Here is a 13,104-nt window from a genome sequence, read left to right on the forward strand (position 1 = left end):
TGAAATGACTGAATAACAACAAATCATTAGGGATTCTAAGACAGACATAAGGACAGAGTTTATTCCAGATATGGGACAATAGAGCATGGAGAGAGAAGATGGAAATATGTATATGTATGTGTACATATATATATAGTTATATATATAGTATGTATGTGTGTGTGTATGTTACATGTGTGTATGAGTATGTAAGTGTACCTAGATACAGGATACCAAATAAGAGTTTGGTTGGATTATAGTGTGGGTGATGAGAAGGAATACACAATTAGCTTGGAAAGATCAGCTGTCTTCAAAAGTGAAAAAATATTTTAGCTTGGGATGGGAATTATTTTAATGTAGACTTTGTCATGTATTTTTAAATGAGCTTTTGCTTATAACATTTCCCCCATTTAGATTGGTTCATTAAAAATCTTGAAGGAAATTAGCCATAATCCTCAAATCAGACGTACTATTGTTGACCTTGGAGGTTTACCAATTATGGTGGATATACTTGATTCTCCAGATAAAAATCTGAAATGTTTGGCAGCTGAAACAATAGCAAATGTTGCCAAGTTCAAAAGAGCCCGGAGGACAGTGAGACAGCACGGTGGCATCAAGAAACTGGTAAGAAGCATAAATATTATGATGAATGGACTAAATGCTGCTGAGGTGTGAAATTAAAACAATTAATTTCAGTTCTTTGAAGTAATATTTTATTAGTTAGGGTCTAATTTAGCTTAAAAATGAGTTCTCCTTTGAAAAGTTCTAATTTACTCTTGGGGTCTAATTTTATCATCTCTCAGGGTATAGCTCTCTCTGTGTGTGGTTTTAAAAGATTCTTTCCATTAAAATCATATTTCCTTAATATGATCTTTCCCCAAGTATTTACATTAACAACATTGGTACTTGGCATCCTTTGCTCTACTAGCACCTAAGTAACTTCTACTCTTTAAAAGCAATATAGAAATGTTCACTACTCATTAATTCATTCCATCATCTTCCTAAATATGAACCAAAATCACTTTAAGCAATATTGTGGTTTTAACGAATAAACATATGTCAAACTGGATTGGAGACAACTACGTGATACAGTGGACAGAGTGTAAGTCCTGGAGTCAGGAAGACTTATCTTCCAGAATTCAAATCTGACCTTGTGTGACCCAGGACAAGTCACTTAACCCAATTTGCCCCATTTTCTCATCTGTAAAATGAGCTGGAAAAGAAAAGGGCAAATTGCTCCAGTAATTTTGTGAAGCAAACCCCAAATGGGATCACAAAGTTGAACATGAGTGAAAAATGACCAAAATAACAATCTGGACAAAGAAACATAGCAGAAGGCCCAGTAGTTCTCAAACTTTTGGTCATGGCCAAATTTTTCCTTCTCAGTAAACCTTCAGTTGAATCCTTTTTGGGTAGGACATACAAAATCTTTGGGATGGAGAGATCTATTATTGTAAATCAGCATCTTCCTGCTTATAGAGAGTTGACTAGGACAGTGAAAAGTAAAATGGCTTACCCAAAGTTACATAGCTAGTAAGTTTCTGAGCCTGGGTTTGGATTCCTGTCCTCCTGACTCCAGGCTCAATGGTCTGTTCAGCTAGCCATCCGTTTGCATATGATTGATATGCTTGGGTCTAGTGAAATTAAAAACAAAAAATACTCTTATGAAATATAAGAAATGGGCAGCAGGGCCTAGACTTGTGATTTCATTGCTATACAAAATTCTCTATGAAAGCTGGTCAGTGCCCCTCTCTGAAAATCCTGGTTTTACTGAGATCAAGCAAATTACCCAGGGTCTCACAGCCAGGCTCAAAAGGTGAGACTTATATTCAGGTCTTTTTGCCTCTAAGGTCCACTATGCCATGTTGCTTTTCATGCTTTTCACAGAAAAAACAAAAGATGATTAAAAGAAAAAAAAAGATTGGGGATATATTTATAGGAAACATGACATATGAAATAAAAATATATTTGTTTACAATGACCAGAGGTACCTCTATTAAGAGAAATGAAATTTAATCCTGGAAAGACTGTAGAGAAATAAATGTATAAATTAATTGTTGAAAGAATTTTAAATCTTAACCTTTTTGGAAAAAAAATTTCAATGAAAGTTTTCCCCCAAAAATCATATCCTTTGATCTAAAATTCAATTGTTGGCCATATGCGCTGAGAGTTTTAAAAATTTTAAAAGAACTATCTTTTCAAGAATTTTAAAAAACATGATTATATGTATTTGCTGAAAACTGGAAGCAACTGCATTTTCAAGCCTTAGGGGAAGAATAGTAGAATGGAGTATAGTAATTTCATTCATACTGACAAATATGAGGAATAGATTAAGAAATCTAAAAGATTTTTGTAAAATAATATAAAATCAAAAAAGACCAATATGAATAAACCCTGTGATTATATGAAGTGGGTGAAAATGAATGGACAAACAAAAAATTGTGATAAGGATTAGAAGAGTGATTAAACTGTTATTATGGTACTTAAATATTAAATTAATTAAAAATAAATGTGTGGAATTATTAGGCAAGATCAGTTAGTTAGAAATTAAGCTTTGATAAAATATTTTTAAAATACCTTATAAATAATTTTTGCTATTTTTACTATCTTAAATTCACTAATTTTATCCTTTTATTCCAAGTCTAACATTCTTATCAATTTCTCATTTAATGTGAAGGATCTTATGTTTATTATCAAAAATGTTTTATAATTGACCTAGAGGTAGTTCACTTGAGCAAGACATATCTAACAAACTCAATAGGGACAGAAGAGACAAGTTTAAAGAAAATATTCCCTTCAGATCCATTTGTCTCACCAGACATCAAAACTGCTGTTCAGATTCAGAGTTGGTATACCAGATAATTTTGTTGATCTGAGGTAGCTGCCTAGGTGAAGGGGACATCCAGAAATGGATGGGGCTGTAATACCTGATGTGAACATTGTTCCCAGTGGCTCTGCACTAATCTTCTCATCAACATTAGCTAAAAGATTCAAATTATCAGCAGAGTCAGAACAGGTGCAAACATGCTGAGCCAGAACTGTGTCTTCCTGTTTACTTGCACAGCATCAGCACCTATGGTGCTGACAAATGTTATTTACTCGTCATTGACATCACCTCTTTCCATGTAATTTTTCCATTGAGGAAAACTGGTAAATGTCTCAGAAATTTCTGCATTGCTTTTAACTAACATGAGTTTCTAATTTGCTAGAACCAAAGATATCTCATAAATATTCTGATTATATCTGAAAGAATTGCATAAAGGACATAGGATCTTAATGGAATGGAACTCCTTCTGGGGAGAGAATATACGTACATAATTTAGTGTTTTGTTTTTACTAGCAGCTATTTAGCACATTATAAATTCTTAAATGTACTTATGCCGGTGAGATTTGTGACTACTGAATTATACTTGTAGAAATATAAAGCAATTGCTTGATTCAGAATCAGAATTCTGAAGGACATTGTGTGATTGTGTGCAAGTCATGGTTTCTTTATCCATAAAATGGAGATGGGCAGTATTTGAACTGAACTGCAGGGATGGTTATTATCAGATATAAAAAAATAATAAAAAAATACTCCTCCTTTCAGGTTGAGTTGCTGGACTATGCTCAGAGTAAAACAGATCCTGTTCATCACCATAGCATGTATGAGATCAAGGACGTAGAAGTGGCCCGATGTGGGGCTTTGGCACTGTGGAGCTGCAGTAAGAGCCACGCAAACAAAGAAGCCATTCGAAAAGCTGGGGGCATCCCTCGGTTGGCTCGATTGCTGAAATCTCCACATCAGAACATGCTAATCCCTGTCGTGGGGACCCTGCAAGAATGTGCATCAGAGGTACTCTGAACCAAATTGGTCCGTCTTGCTGTCACTTATATAGAGTGAAGGAAATTCAGGGCTCCTTGAGCTTTAAAAATACATTACAATGATTCTAGAATGGTTTCTGGATAGATGTTCGTGGGTCATATTCATGATAATTATGGAACATACCATAATTTTTAGAGATTGTATTGTATTGTAATAAGCTCATCTTTTGTTTTTTAGACCATTGTAGGATATACTGTATCAAGTAAATGGAATTGTCTTGGAGGATGTCAAGCTAGGATGTTATGAGTAAAGACCAGAGTTGCAACCAGGGCTTTGTACCAGGGACTGGTACAAAATTTATGTGAAGTCTTTTGGGAAATCCATGCCTTGAGTCAATTCTTTAGAGAAGCATCCATGGATTAATTCATAGATGAGTGATGGTAAACTCCTGAGACTACCTGCCCCCATACATGGTTATAACTCTTCTTCCAACGTGTCAGTACATATCATCCCAGGACCCTTGATTCAGGAACAGTCACACACAGCATAAAAAGCACCTACTTAGTAAGACTTGTTAGTTATTTATGATTTTCTTACCCCATTTTCTGGAAAGTCTGTCTTCCTCCTCCCTCAGCTCAGGATACCTTTTTTGCCTTTTACACTGGGTGAAAACATTCCTTGTTATAGCACTAGTAAAACAACAGTAGGATGCCTTTATTATACTGTTGTAGGGGAAATTATTAGCACTCGCTTATTATTTTATGTTGGGTTTTAGCTTATAAGTAATGTTTTGGGTGGTAATGCTTGGGCATGGTTTAGTCCCTAATATATATATCTTAGTCCATATAATAATGAGCTGTATTAAGATAAAATTTTTCCAAATTAATTAAGTTCTTAATGGGAAGCCCCCAAACCCCAGATGAGGATGAAATTTATATACTGCTTAACTCGAAAGTGAACTTTCCATTATAAGGATTGGGTTTTAATTCATGAAGTAGTTTTTTTTTTTAATTTTATAAATTTTTATTTAAACTCTTGTTTTGTTACCACAGATGCATGAAACTAAAATTGGGCAATCTGCATAATGGTCTCTTATCAAATTATCTGTTTTTATAAGAGAAAAGTGTCATTGAGATAAGAGAATTGGAATAAATGTATATGGTGAGGGAGTGCAGCGGGACTTCTTAACCATACTCTTCTAACATAGAGGAGGTTTGAACTGAACCAAGATCAATAGATCTTTCTAGTAGAGAGATTTTCCTTAACTTCCTCACCTCCTAGGATTTGGCCTGACAAAATATAATGGGTGCCCATGACAAATATTTTACAAAAAAAAAAATCAGGGTCCATTTTTGAAGAGAAGTCTCTTTCTAAAAATTTATAGATATAGTAGCTAAATTTTGGTGTGGTAAAAATTTGTTTGACTTTTTAATTACTATACACAAATGCATAAATTATATATATTTATAATAGAATAGATACAATTGTATTTTTACTTCCATTTTTAGGAACACTACCGTGCATCCATCAAAGCAGAGCGGATAATTGAAAGCCTGGTGAAAAATCTGAGTAGTGAAAATGAGGTGCTTCAGGAACATTGTGCCATGGCCATCTATCAGGTATGACCAATGATCTTCCCAGCTGAGGCTGGCTAGATTCATAGATTCAAAACTGGAACAGATATTATCGTCAACCAATTTCAGCTTGTATTTTAAAGAATCCCCATCACAACAGTCCCTGATGGATGTTTGATCCTCCAGCTTTTGGGGGAAAATGTCCAAAGGAGAACCACCTCTCTTAGGCAGCCTATTCCACCCTTTGGGGAAGCTCCAGTTATTAGGAATTGACCATTCACCTAATTTCAACCTTTTCTAACTTTCACCCATCACTATATATTCTGCCCTCAGGAACTCAAAAGAAAAAGGTACTCCCTCTGATGAATGCTAAAGACTCCCACCCAGGAGCCCCTAAAACAGAGCCCCTACATGGGGGACTAAATAGAGCATTTTGATATACTATAGTTTTGCAAGCTATTTTCATGTACTCTGGACCCACATCTGCTGACTATTCCTTTTTATTACATACCTCATTCTTTAAAGTAAATATAGACCCACAATGTCTGTCAGCCACTTTCCAGAAATCTTTGCTGCTCTCCAGAAATTCCCCTTAAAAGCTCTTCCATCCTTTAGCTACTTTGCTAGACCTCAGTTGGACCTTTCTCTGAGTTCTTACTTTTGCGTCAATAAAGCCTTGGGGACCACAAGAGAATTTCCATAAACTCTTTCAAGCCACCTCTGAACCATTTGGAGAGCACATCATTTTCTCACTGAAATCTGGGAACTTTTTGTATATCTGATTCTCTTGGGTACACTCAAGGTAAGGTTTTTTCCCTTGAGTTGTCCCTATTTTTTCTCTGTTCCTGTGTAGAATCCTCTGGGCTCTCAAGAGAGGGACACTTCTCTGTTTGCCATCTCTTCTCTCTTGCCACAGACACTTGGCTGGTGAAACATAGAAAACATCTAGACGGCTTGCTTACTTTCAGTACAGGTTTGAGAATTTCCCAGCTGCAGGCAGCTGTGCACAAACCCAGAACCCATTAGACAAAGGCATCTAAGGACTGGTTAGGGAGGATCCTCTTTTACCAAAGGTCAGGAACAATCTACACCAAGGAATTCACCCTGGAGTATCTTTTAGGACACTCAAACAAATTTTGTCAAGGGCAATTCAAGAAAAAATGCATTATAATTTTTGGTAATATTGCCTGGTCCCAAAATGATCTAGAGTAACAGGAAAGGTAGCCTCAGAATGGCTTTCTAAATTGTAATACTTTCTTTCAATTGGACTTATTTTGTAGAAAGGAAGGAAAATAGGAGAGGCCTTTTACATTCAGGCCTTCATAGCTCTTTCTCAGGACTCCTTCATGATTCTTGCAAAATGATGTTAGCTATAGTTTCTTTTCAACCTACTGAAAGGAAGAAACCCTTAAAATCCAAAGACCCCAAATGTGACATTGCCTGACTTCAGTACGCCTTGAAGGATCAGGATAGGTCTCTCAATTAAGTACTTTAACTATCAGTTTGTCTGTGTTTGTGTTTGCAGAATGTTTGTCATGTTTGTGCAATAAGCAAGATTCTGTTCCTTTGAAAGATTTTAGATGCAATTAGAAATAAAAACTTCTACAGTTAGAAGATTTATTAATCTCCCTAAGTCCTACCTTCAGAAAAGGAAAGCCTGACTTTTTTTTCTGTGGTCCTGAAACTGGCCAAGCTGAGGCCATAGAGATAAAGTTAGATAATTAAAGTGATAGGACTGCTGAAAAATCTTAATAGATGCTGGAAAGTTTTAAAATTAATCATTAAGAAGTTTAGTAATTGATCATTTTAAGATTAAGGAAAGAACCCCTCAGATTTTTTTGGGGGGGGTAATTCCAGGAATCCATTTCCTTCTGACACATCTTGGTAAGTTTTGAGGTATCACTCTGTAGAATTAATTTAAGGAAAAATAAGGATTGAATCTTATTAAAAGTTTTAAAAGGTTTTAAAAACAATTTGACAATATTAATAGTTTTGTTTTAGGGATGTGAAGGAAAGAGAGTTTCTTCCTCTTTCTCTGGCCACTTCTCCTTCCTTGACTGCAGCAGGAAAGAGTGCATGAGAGAGAGAGAGAGAGAGAGAGAGAGAGAGAGAAGGAGAGAGTGACAGAGAGACAGAGAGACACAGAGAAAGAGAAAGAGAAGGAGAAATACATATTCAGTTCAATGAATATTATTTGAGATGTGATGGTAAAAGTATGTAGAAAAAAGTTCTGGATCAGAATAAGAAAGAAGCAAGAATTCTGCAGGTTAAAAAGGAATGCAAGAAAGTAAGTATGAAGGAATGAGAGGGGCAGGAAGGAACAAGGAAACTGTGTCTGTTTTATACTGACACTGTGAATAGAGGATTTGAGAATTTAGGAACTTCTGAAAACAGAAAAGCAGTTTGCTGCCACTTTAGAAACTCCTGCACTAAACCAGCCTGTATTTGCATGATGCAGGAACAGCTTTGAGATATTTAACCCTTTCCTGGCTCATAAAAAGAGAAAAGATTTGTGTGAATTAGGAAATAACTAAAAAATAATTGGAACTAATTGGAACATATAATCTCACAAACCAAAACTAATTTTAATTTTAAAACAATTTTTAAATTGTTGGGTGTGTTAAAATTGGGAACTTGATTGTAAATTATATGAAACTCCAACCCATTTTTTTGTGATATATCATATACTATCTGAATTTGAATGGCCTTGTTTACTCTCTAATACCAAAGGGAAATTCATTGAAGGGAAAAGGATGGGGAACTCAAGCCCTTTTACTAGTTGGGACCACTACTGAGTGATGAGATTCTTTAAACACTAATTGATAAATAATGGGTTATTTCTGAGATTGTAGGACTGAGATTTGGACTGTGTATGTGGAAAGGACGGAATGAGGTAAAAACTTTCTGTAGATTGGTTTTACTTTTTAGAGCAATTCACTTAAGGTGAATCCTTATGGCTCAGTTTTCCAATTGTGTGTCTTTGAATAGAAATGTTTCCCACCTGATTATTTTTGAGTCTGGCTAGGAGGTGGAATTGTTACTGCATGATTGGTAATCAACTGTGACTCTCACCTGAAGTGTGGAACAGAGCTAAGGATGCTTTATCCTGCCATATATATATGCCATTAGGCAAAAGCTTGCAGGACCAGTTTGAAGCTTTTATAATTTTGTGCCAGTATTTTCCTCTTTTAGCAAATTTCTATAATCAGAGCAAATTATCAGTAGAAGACACAAACCCAAAGCAAGTATGTAAAATCTTACTGTTTTCAGTCTGAAAATGTGCCATCATTTGGTAAATGAGTATTTGTTTTAGTCATCTGCCTGTTACTAGATGTATATATCTGTATGGAATAAGGTCCTTAAATGTTTCAAAATGACGTGACAACATACAACTATCTGTGGGACCCAAATGTTACTCTTTTGAATATTGAAACTAAATCTGAAACACCTTTAGGAAGATGGAGAAAATGAATCAGATTTTCTCCAGGTTAGGTGATTTCTCCCATCTTTCTTAAACCATTTTCTTTGCCCCTTTAACCACATACTCCAAGAATAAGGGCTCTGCTCTTAGGGCTCTCTCTCCAGCTCTCCCTATCCTACCCTGTGGGCTCCCACCAGGGAGGGAATAACTCTTTGGTCAGGCTGGGGAAAAGCTTGACTTCGGTACCATCTGTGCCTCTGAGAGACATCTCTTTCTCTAAAAAGTGAGCCTTCACTTTCATTTTGATATTTCTGAATAAATTGTGAGAAATTTATCTCTAATTAGAGACTGCCTCAACCAGCTGTCCAATGCCCCACTTCTTTCCCTAGAAAAGACCGGGTAGATATGGGACTTCATGAAAATCTCATCTCTCTAAATTCTTTCTCCAGTAGGGCTCTTAGTGACTATGTCTATTGATCCCCATTACTAAATTCTTTTTTCAATTTCCTCTCACAAAGCTCAGGTCAAGTTTCTCCCTATGTCCACTGCTGACACAGCCTTTTTATTGGCAAGATGGGATAGACTTTTCATATGCAACACCTGTAGGTATATATGGTTCTTAATTCTTATCTCCTCCCTCATGGACATCTAACCTTGAGGTATCTCCTAATAGGGACAGACCTACCCCTTTCTCCAGCAAGAAGCAGTTTCAGAAGATTTGTGATCATTGTCCCTGTTCTCCTAACCTTCTACCCATGCCAGAAGAAAAGGGAGAAGATGATGAAACCCTGAGAACCCCACCCAGAGCTCCTATATAAATTGACTATTAGTTACCCTCCAAAAATCCCTGTTAAAATTTCCGCCCCTCTCAGCTATTTTGTTAAACTTCAGTTAGATCTTTCTTTGAGTCTAGTTTATTATATTTTTGCATCAGTAAAGTCTTGTGATCCCAACAAAATCTCCTTGAATTCTTTCAAGTCACCTCCAAACTATTTGGAGAGCACATAACCTCTTCTATATGAGAGACCTGTTCAAATATTGAAGCATAGTCAGTATGCTCTTGACTCTCAGGTTAAATTTAGACTTTAAATAGATTCTTTAAACAGATAAAAGTACACCAATGTAATTATCCATTAACCTACTTAAAGTGAAGATTTGATTGATACTTTTATATTTCTAAGAGGTGTTTTCTGTTGGACATATAAAATACTATATAGTAATATAATTAATTTTAAAATATAAAATTATGTGTATATATTGCTGAAGCAATTGGGGTTAAGCAACTTGCCCAGGGTCACAGAGTGTTAAGTGTCTGAGGCCAGATTTGAACTCAGGTCCTCCTGACTTCAGGGCTGGTGCTCTAACCACCATGCCACAGGGATATAAATACCCTTGTATTTGTATAATTTGTAGAGTGAAGATTATTTTAAATTGTCAGACAAGGGAAAGGTTGTAGAAAGTAAACATTCTCTTTGAAACTTTAATGAGTTACTTCCCATCTAATCAGATCAGGTTTCTTAGAAGAAGTGACCCTTGACATAAATACTGAATAAAGTAACTAAGGATGGGAAATAAAATGCTATCTAAGCCCAAAAGGAGGCATTGGAGAAGGTATCTATAGAAGTAAGAGAGAGAAGAAATAAGATATCCTTGAAATCTGTTATGTGCCCAGGTCAATGACAATGATTATTAGATGCAAAGATTGGTAGTTTTGTTTAATTTATAATAATTTGTTTAATTTTAATTTATAATATTATAATTTATAATCTAATTATATTAGTGGTATTTATATATAATTTGGAATCCATTTAATACTTGCAAAAATATACTTTCTGAAAGGAATCCCAGATGCTATTCAATCCAACCCTAAAACATTTGATTGATAAGGTGTTTACAAATAGATGGAGAAAAAAAGATGAAAGTCTATAATTGGAACTAAAGATCTGCATCCCAACATAACTGAGAGACTGTGGTGCATTTGATCAGACTGCTGAATTTTACTAGCTAGGCTTTCATAGGCTCCCACAAGAATTAGTCTTTTATCCTCAAAGTTCATAGGACAAACAGAGGGGACCTGTGAGGTCATCCAGTCCAATACTAATTAATCCTTAGGTCTTAGGATCATAGATTTAAAGTTGGAAAAGAATCATCTAGTCCAAGTCCCTTATTTATAGCTGAAAGAACTGAGACATGAAATGATTTCTTCAAAATCATACTGAGCTAAGATTTGAACCCAAATCCTCTGCCTCCAAATACAGCTCTTTTCCCATTGCAACTTACTATCATGATGTACAAAAGCTGTGACCAGCCTGGTGATGGGTGGACTGCTATGTGTACAGGGGGCAGTGGTAAGACTGGCTTGGTACAGAACCAGATTCTGATGTGAATTGATAAGGGAGCAGAAAGTACTAGATATACCCAGGGTTTATTGAGTGGAAAAGTTGTAGATCTGAAAGAATCATAGGATCCCAAAGAATTTGAGCTGGAAAAGACCTTGCATGTCATTAAGTCCAGCCCCCTCTTTTTTTTTTTTAAATAGATAAGAACTTGGGACCCAGAAAGGTTAAGGGCCTTGCCTAAAGTCACATATCTGACAGAATTTGAACTGAGGTCTTTGTGACTCTAGCTTTCCAGCTGACTTAGAGATTTTAAAACTCCGTGTACTATGTTTATGATTCACATGATCACTTCACTGCAGACAAGACTATTTTTAAGAGTCCCAGGGAAAAAAATAATTAAAATTTTTATAACTATTAGAGTCACTTTTTCAACCAATCAGGAATGGTAATGGATTATATAATTTGTCGATATCTAATAGGTGCTTTTGCCCTTGATGTTTTTTCTAGTGTGCTGAAGATGAGGAAACTCGAGACCTGGTTAGACAGCATGGTGGTCTCAAGCCACTCGCATCTCTGCTTAATAATACGGACAATAAAAAGCGGCTAGCAGCAGTTACAGGAGCCATATGGAAATGTGCCATCAGCAAGGAGAATGTAACAAAGTAAGGATGCATCATTTAATTTTAAGTGAAAATGTCATAGAGATTGACATGTATTTTCTTAATCTAATAGAAATAAGTCTTGACATGTATTTTCTTAATCTAATAGAAATAAGTCTTAAGTCACTGTCTAACACCTGCCTAGCCAGTCAGTTTGGGTTAATCTGCTAATAAATAGAGTTCTTGGCTCTCTGAGAACCTAGCCTGATGATGAGAACCGTTCCTCCTCTGGAGCTAAGATAAGCACTAGTGTAAGATCACTGGATAAATAAGCTGCTTAACTCTGTAGGCAGGCAGACTTTCGAATTCAGAAATGCCTCAATTTTACCTGATGAAGATTTAGAACCTGGGTAATTTTAGGGATAAAGAATGGGAAATGGAGCTTCAGAGGTTGTAGAAAAGCCAAAATGTTCCTTAATTCTTATTGATCCAGTCAACCCATAGAAATATTATTCTTAAATATGTATTTGCAAATCTGTTTAGTAAGTTAAAAATGAAATGTAAGTAGAAAAGCCAAAACATTCCTTAATTTTTATTGATCCAGTCAACCCATAGAAATATTATTCTTAAATATGTATTTGCAAATATGTTTAGTAAGTTAAAAATTAAATGTAAGTAAAGTTTAAGAGACATTACTTTTGCACTATGATTATTTTTTTAACCTCTCTGTTTTCTCTACTATTAGGTCCACTCTTTAGGTCTTTAGGTAGACTCTTTAGATCTATCCTAACGTGACTGATAACAGCTTGATATTGATTTTTCAGTTTCAAAGTACAACAAATGTAGCATATTTATTTTTCATAAATCATATTTAGAAACATGCTAGCTATCCTGATAACAAAGATAATGGAATAGTTCTTAAAAGGAGGATTTTTCTCTATCCATAGTGTAATTTCCTTGAATGGGAAATGCTCATTTCCTATCAGCATTTTCTTCTTCTTCACAGTCTATTGTGTTCCATGTATTGTTGCATATTGTTGGGGTGTTGGTATTTTAAAGATGGGCCTTTGCTTTCAGGGGAAGTTTGGGGGTCATTAAAGGAGCTTTGCAATTTCCTGCAGGTAATCCATCCAGCACTGCCTGTTCAATTCTGTACCAAACCTGTTTTCCATCTAGACCAGGAATTCTTAAAACATTTTTGTGTTGTGGATGCCTTTGACAATCTGGTAAAGCCCATGGATTTCTTCTCAGAATAGTGTTTTTTAAATATATAAAAAAAATATAGGATTAGGGAGGAACTAATTATTTAAAATAATAATAGAAACAATTTTTTAAAGTTTGTAGTTGACTAAGTTAAATCTCTGATCCATACTGTTAAGCCTATTAG

The 13,104-nt window shown here is 35.5% G+C and overlaps 1 protein-coding gene across 4 annotated transcripts in view; it reads left to right on the top strand.

Annotated features, from left to right (window-relative positions):
• ARMC4 (armadillo repeat containing 4) overlaps nt 1-13,104 on the top strand; it is a 226,166-nt gene that overhangs the window by 89,171 nt on the left and 123,891 nt on the right. For all 4 annotated transcript variants that reach the window (XM_031939807.1, XM_031939806.1, XM_031939808.1 and 1 more), the window contains 4 exons: nt 394-603; nt 3,569-3,814; nt 5,293-5,403; nt 11,626-11,780. In XM_031939807.1, the coding sequence (XP_031795667.1) occupies nt 394-603; nt 3,569-3,814; nt 5,293-5,403; nt 11,626-11,780 (722 nt within the window). The remainder of the gene's footprint in view (nt 1-393; nt 604-3,568; nt 3,815-5,292; nt 5,404-11,625; nt 11,781-13,104) is intronic.

This window comes from Sarcophilus harrisii, chromosome 5, assembly GCF_902635505.1.
Source record: "Sarcophilus harrisii chromosome 5, mSarHar1.11, whole genome shotgun sequence".
Lineage (NCBI taxonomy): Eukaryota > Metazoa > Chordata > Mammalia > Dasyuromorphia > Dasyuridae > Sarcophilus > Sarcophilus harrisii.